At 56.4% G+C, this 6,829-nt stretch overlaps 1 protein-coding gene across 1 annotated transcript in view; it reads right to left on the reverse strand.

The window, feature by feature from the left end:
* Positions 1-454: 454 nt before the first annotated feature.
* The window catches only part of COL22A1 (collagen type XXII alpha 1 chain), a 200,887-nt gene continuing 194,512 nt past the window's right edge, over positions 455-6,829 (reverse strand). The window contains exons 57-61 of the mRNA XM_019624053.1: positions 5,558-5,737; positions 3,639-3,705; positions 2,366-2,551; positions 596-673; positions 455-549 (exon numbers count right to left, since the gene is read on the reverse strand). Of these exons, the coding sequence (XP_019479598.1) occupies positions 455-549; positions 596-673; positions 2,366-2,551; positions 3,639-3,705; positions 5,558-5,737 (606 nt within the window). The remainder of the gene's footprint in view (positions 550-595; positions 674-2,365; positions 2,552-3,638; positions 3,706-5,557; positions 5,738-6,829) is intronic.

Raw genomic sequence — 6,829 nt, forward strand, 5'->3', positions numbered from 1 at the left:
TCGCATGTTACCGACAACCCTCGTCCACTGCTCAGCAGCCCAAGACGTGGACCGCAGCATGTAGGGCGCGCCAGGGAGCTTGGTTAGAAATGCATGGAACCCTCTGCCCAGAAACCTGGTGAAGACCAACCCACAGGGGACCCAGACTCAAGCCAGGGGACCCGGACTCAGGCCAGGGGACCCGGACTCAACTCATGGAACCCGGACTCAAGCTGCAGCTGGAGCACAGACTGACCATGTGGCCTGGAATAAACCACCCACATGTTCTGACCCGCCAGCCCAAACATGCNCCCAGACTTACGTAAATAACCCCAGATTCCTTTTCTTTGGGACCATTTCATGGGATTTTTAATTCATGGGCCACACCTCAAGAACTCATGGAATGTACTACAGTTTTCTCAGTAAGTCAAGAAGCTGACATTTCAGAAAGATTTAATAAGATCCCATCGGTGGCTCAGGGCCCTTGTGGTAACCGAAGCCCTATCTCCCCAGCCTTCCCTTGAGGCTGGTGGTGATGCAGGCGGGACAGCTGCTGTTGCATCTTGGGCCCTGGGAGACGGCAACCCCCACCCGAGACCCCAGACACCATGCCTACCTGGGATTCCAGGGGGTCCCATCTCTCCTCGGAGGCCAACGCCAGGCGTACCTGGGTCACCTTTGGCTCCTCGCTCACCTGTGAGAAAAACACACACCTTTATTGGTGGAGACCCATGGTGAAGGCCGAGACAGGGCCACACCGTGCAGGAGGCATGGTGCCCCCACTGGACTGTAGCTCCAAACCCCCTTTGCTCACACACACACCACCCTGGGGCCCTAATTCCTGCTCACACACTCATTCACATGCACTCACGCCCAAGCACACACTCACATGCAGAAATACACACATGTGGACACCCGAATAACTGGACGGTCCATCCTGAACGCATGCTCAAACACTGTATTTACTCCGAAACGTTTACTCACGCACATAACTACCCAATCACATACACACGTGTGCACATTCGCACACATTCTAGAAAAAACATACATGCACGCATATATACCTACAGATTCTCTCAAACACAGGCAGCCCAATGCACACGGCCACAGACTCTCCTAGATACACACGTGTGGCCACAGACACCCACTCCTGCAGGCCACACGTCCCCATCCTCAGAGCATTTTGTCGGAACCTCCGAGAAGGAACTGGGTGATAAATAAATTCAACATCCCACGTCATATAGGCATAGACGTAAGACATAGCTGTACCCTCAAGTAGCTTGAGATCTAATAAGAGATGAAACGGGGCACAGAGAACATACTAATATGAGGCAGAATGGGGTACGTGCCATCATAGGGATTTAAAACCACAGCAGATGTTCCAGGGAGAGAGGGTCCAACTCCCCTGGGTGGACATTTGAGATTACGTGTGAGTTAATACCGTACAGATTTGATTAAACTCTCATCTTTTTTTTCTCGTCATTCACATTTTTTGCCATGTCGTTTCCAGAATATCTCTAGTACGCACCAGTTATGAACCAAAAGAGGTGGGACTTGGACAGAAATTTAAGAAAAAAAGCCTTTTCCGTAGGAGACACATTACAGAGCATGAATGAATGAATGAATGAATGAATGAATGAATGATAAGGAAATGGGCCATGGAAAGAGGAAGATGGTAGGGACATCCATTTCCCTAACGCCGGGTCGCCAAACGGCAGCGGAAATCACACCACACGCAGCCCCTTCCCCACCCCCTGTTTATTCCTCGCCAGAGGGAAGGAGTGAATTATCAGGGTGGTGAGTCTGGCGTCAGCCCCTTCCTCGGGCTCCCACACCTGCAGAGAGAGTGCGTTCTCGCCGGCCTGCCACCGGCTACGCTACGAGGGACAGGCGCTGCCCTTGAAGGAAAGAGCTGCTGCTGTCTCACTTTCCACACCGGCTACCTGCATCCAGGTAAGGCACGCGGCCTGAGCACTGGGGAGGTTGCCGCCATTTTCGGCTGCAGCTCCGAGCCGCTTTGTTCAATTATCAAGCTCGCCTTTAGTGTCCATCTGCCTGGAGATTAAATGGCTTAATCCTCAGTCAGTTCTCAAGTCAGAAGGGGAAAGAGGACATTTTGTATGATTCCCTGAAATTGAGCGGTGGAGATGGAGTCAGAACAAAAAAGGAGAAGGGAATTGATTCAATCCTCCTGGCAGAAGCATCGTTTTCCAAAAATGTCAAGTATGAAAACCTCTTATACATATGAAAAAATTACATGATGCCAAAATTCGGGGCGTTACCAAGCTGCTGGGGGATGTGCGTGGAATAGATTGTGCCTAACTGATGCCGGGGGGGCCTCACCGCGTCCCTCTCGGCCCTCGTGCACGCTCCCGTCCTCACTCACCTTTGGGTCCTACTGGTCCAGAAGGTCCTTCCAGACCCCCCTGCCCGGGCCGTCCTGGCTCCCCCATGGGGCCTGCCTGGCCTGGAAGCCCATCTTTCCCGGGGGGGCCCGGGGGCCCGGGTCTGCCTTGAGATGCCTTCATGTGTGCCGGGGGCGGCATCTGGGCCAGGAGGTAGGCAAGTTTGGCTACGGAGCAGGAAAAACAGAGACCTGTCATGAAGGCGGGACAAAGGACAGAGCACAGGATGCTGACACTGTGAATGTCAGCGCCGAGGAGACATAACAAGCGCGAAACAACAGCCATCAGGGCCACAGCCACAGCACAGCACCGAACACGTCTGCAGCCCGGTACGTGCACCTGCTGACCGGGGTTGCCCGCAGTGGCCGACGGGGCTGAGGGGGACCGCCACTGCCTCTGGAGCCAGACTGCCTGGGCTGGGCGCCCAGTGCAGCCACTGCCAGCTGTGCAGCCTGGGACAAGTCACTTGACCTCTCTTAGTCCTCATTTCCTGTTCTGTGAAACGGAGGCAATGGAATAAGCCCGGCCCCACTGGTTTGGTGTGAGGAGGCCGTAAATGAGATAACACATTAAAGCTGTGCCTGGCACTCGGAAAGCGCTCAGTACCCACTGGCTGCTACAATCATGACCCGGCCGACTGACAGCAGTAACAGTGACGTCAGCAGCAGTGCAGCGGAAAGAGCTGTTGTAATTGTCAGTTGGGGAACCTGAGGCAGGGGCGGGGTTTAAGTGGCTTACACGGAGCTATTTAATGATATATCCAAGTGTCAAATCCCTCGTCTATAAAGGGTGGGCTGGATATGACGGTCATTAATGATCCTTAGATGTACTGAGATCACCTTGTCTGCTTCCTAACCCACCTCCTCCCCTGAGCCGGGAGTTCCGCGGGGCCCATCGCAGGCCTGCCAAAGTCACTACCAGTTCATTAGATAAATGACCGAATGCACAGATCAATGAGTGGCCATGGCAGAGCTGGTTCTGCAGGTAGTGAGCTCCCCTTCAGAGAGGTAACCAAGCAGAGGTAACTCCAGCCTCACTACAGGGAAGCCGTGGACAGGGGGCTGTGTCAGACAAGGCTGGCTGGAGCCTGCAGGGGGCTCCTGGGTCCTGATTTCTGCATCAGCCACTCTCAGGGGGCCTCTCCTAAACCAGGTCTCAAAAGCACTGCGGGTGAATGCAGGGCTGCTTCCGGGGCTCCTAGGAGCATCCGGTCCTTATATGCCGGGCGGTGACGAAGGCCAGCGATGCACTCACTTTCCAGCTGTTTCCCGAGTTCTTCCTGGATGAGCCGCCGCAGGGTGTCCAGAGAGGGAGGTTCCCCCTAGGAGGGAGGGAAGGTGCGTTATTGATCTTCCCAGGAACTCCGGCCACCGGGACCTGGAAAGACGGCTCAGGGAACTGAGAGGCTCACGGCAACGCGCTTCCCATTTCCTAGTCCAGTCCTTTTTACACCCGCAAGCCCCTCCCCCTTCCTTGTCACGCCGGAAGCGTGTGCCCTTTGCGTGCCGCCTGGACTCCAGGCTGTCTGAGGCCCCTGCGGCCTGTCCCTCTCACCCCTGCTGCTCCTTCACTGGACCCCGCGCCCAGCTCTGGGCCTGGGAGGTCTGGCCTCCGAGCTCTCCCTGCCTGAGTCCTGCTACCTCCAGGACCAGCTCCAGACCACCGCCTACAGCAGCGGTTCTCAACCTGCGGGTCACGACCCCTTTGGGGGTCGAATGACCCTTTCACAGGGGTCACCTAAGACCATCGGAAAACAAAAAGATATTTACATGACGATTCATAACAGTAGCAAAATTACAGTTATAGAGTAGCCACGAAAATAATTTTATGGTTGGGGGTCACCACAACATGAGGAACTGTACTAAGGGGTCGCGGCATTAGGAAGGTTGAGAACCACTGTTCGAGTCACATTTGCTTTTTCTTAGACTGGCCACTCTGGCTTCCAGGGTCTGTTTCACCTGCCCTGGTCACCTGGCCCCTACACAGGTGTCTGATACAGTCCTGGAGCCTGGATCACAGAAGCTGTCTGTGGGCCTAACAAGCACAGTGCCACCTGCAGGCTCACACGGTGACAGGAGATTCCCAGCAGGCTCTACCAGAGCAGTCCTCACACATCGGGCTCCTGCCTCGTCTTCTGGCTCCCGCAGGGCAGCGTCCACCCCTCAAAGGTGCGGGGCTTGCTGGGTTTGTCTCTGTGGCCCCGGCACCTGGCACGGGGCTCGGTGTGAGATGGACTCCATTTCCTTATTTTCTTTCTCTTCCCTGGTCAATCATCTTTTATGACAGCCCCAGAGGTCCTTGCTACCCCAAGCAGCAGGTCTCGGAAAATTGGGCTGGGACCCAGGGGGGCTCTGGAAGCCCATCCCACGGCCCTCACCCCGCACTTGGCTGAGAGAGGGGTTCTGGCTGCCTGGCTTCTTTGAGGGTGGCTGAGACTCAGGCTGGTACAGCCACCGGGAAGTGACAGAACCATCAAGTGTCACGGCTGATGGGAACACTGGAGATCACCTAGGCCTGGGGACCATGTGGCTGCTGAGAGGGGACGGGGAGGTCACATGGATGGGGCAACCAGCCCCCACCACACTCCCACCTGGGCAGCTGTTTTCCTCTCGATAGCCAACGTGTGCTTCTGTGACAAGCGTGTGTAAAGTAAGAGTTACGTCACTAGAATAAAATACGTTCAAAGGGAAAAAATGCTCTAAACAAGCGTTTCCTTTTAAGCTTGGGAGAAGTAAGACCCAGACCGGGTCCCCCGGGAAGGCAGACAGGAGGGAGGCACAGCCAGGCAGGGAACAGATGGCGAGCCACCCCAGGGACGCTCAGACCACGGAGCTGGCGGCATCTCCTCAGTCATCTTCCGTACAGGGTCCCAGGGCAGAAGGGCGCTGCTGCCCAAGGGGTGTCATGTCAAGGGCAGAGCAGCAGAGGGACCCTCCTTGGCGAGTCTTAAGCTATGCACTTTTCTCCCTTCTCATGTGATGACAAGCCTGTCAGGGGAGGATGTCCTCTCCCTTTGGCTGACACGGAAGGACAGGCTCAGAGAGGGGGTCACCTGCCCCAGGTCACACAGGTTACTGGGATCTGCAACCCAGTCCCTATAAAGGCCACATCCCTCCCTGGCTTCCCTCGGGCCCCAGGGAGCCCCACGTCGGAGGCAGCGCCAGGACCCTTACCCTCAGTCCTGGAAATCCCGGCTGGCCCGGAGGCCCCGGGGGCCCGGCCGGCCCACTATCCCCAGGTGGGCCTTGGGGTCCCATCAGGCCCGTGTGGCCTTTGTGGCCTGGGATTCCCGGGTCCCCAGGCTGGCCATTCCCACCGGGAGCTCCTTTGTCACCTTTGATCCCGGGATCTCCCTAGAGGAGGAAAAAAGTGTGTCAGCAAATAAAGGGCTGCAAGGTGCGCCCAGCACAGACAGGACTGGCCAGCTACAGAAGGTCCCCAGTCCTCAGCCTCCTGGAGCACTGGAGGGGAGACCTCAGTCCTGGCACAGGTGAGGACACGGGGCCCAGAGAGAGAAGGCCACCTGCCCGTGGTCACACAGGCAGTCTGCAGGGGATGAGAACTCTGGCTTCTGAACCCCGATCTAGTGCTCCCCTCCAGTAGTGCAGTTCCATCCACCCGCCTGAAGAAGGCCGGTCGATGGGATGACCACCGAGCTGTGGCCACTTCTGGTCCCGTTTGTTCTCCGTCAGCTTGAAGGACGGCGGCACTCTTCAGAGAGAGGGGTCTCACTCACAGCTCTTCTGTCAGCGCTAGCGGGACCACAGACAATGACACTGCCCGGGACCCTGTGCTCCCCACTGCAGACCCAGAGTTTGAAGTCCTGGATCAATTATCTGGGAACCATGGCAACCAGGTGGGACGGCCCAGCCCTCTGCCCTGTGGCTGACCACACGAACGGCCTCAGGGTGCAACAGGACCCAGTGCTGGGAGGCAGCAGAGAGAGGGAGAAGTGGGGAAAAGCAGACACATGGCAGGAACTAGAAACGGGCCTGGTGATGGAGGGGCCGCGGAGCCACGGGGGAGGGTGCGGTGCAGCTGGGGTATTGCGCACATGTGTGGTTAGGTGAGGAGCAAAGGAACAAAATAGCGGGTACTCTGCTGCATTCCAGAGCGGAGGTGGAGTGGGGGCGTAGATGAACGGTGCCTGCATGTTTATGCCACACACGCCCCCGTGGTTCTGTGTGCAGAGACTCTGGAAAGACAAAACACCCCGCCCAGCGATGGGCCCTGGGAGTAAAGGCCCAGGTGGGAGGGCCTATTTTTCACCACATTCACGCTTTTTGCAATGTGCATTGTTGAAGTGTGTGTGTTTATGTCTTACTTTTTCAACAATAAGAAAAAGAGCCATGATTTTAAACACGAACTTAGCTATCTCTGAGGAGGTTGCTTAAATGTCTCAGGTGGGATGCATTTCACGGGGACGTCGTGGTCTGTCGGTGACC

This window comes from Hipposideros armiger, unplaced genomic scaffold, assembly GCF_001890085.2.
Source record: "Hipposideros armiger isolate ML-2016 unplaced genomic scaffold, ASM189008v1 scaffold_574, whole genome shotgun sequence".
Taxonomy (NCBI): domain Eukaryota; kingdom Metazoa; phylum Chordata; class Mammalia; order Chiroptera; family Hipposideridae; genus Hipposideros; species Hipposideros armiger.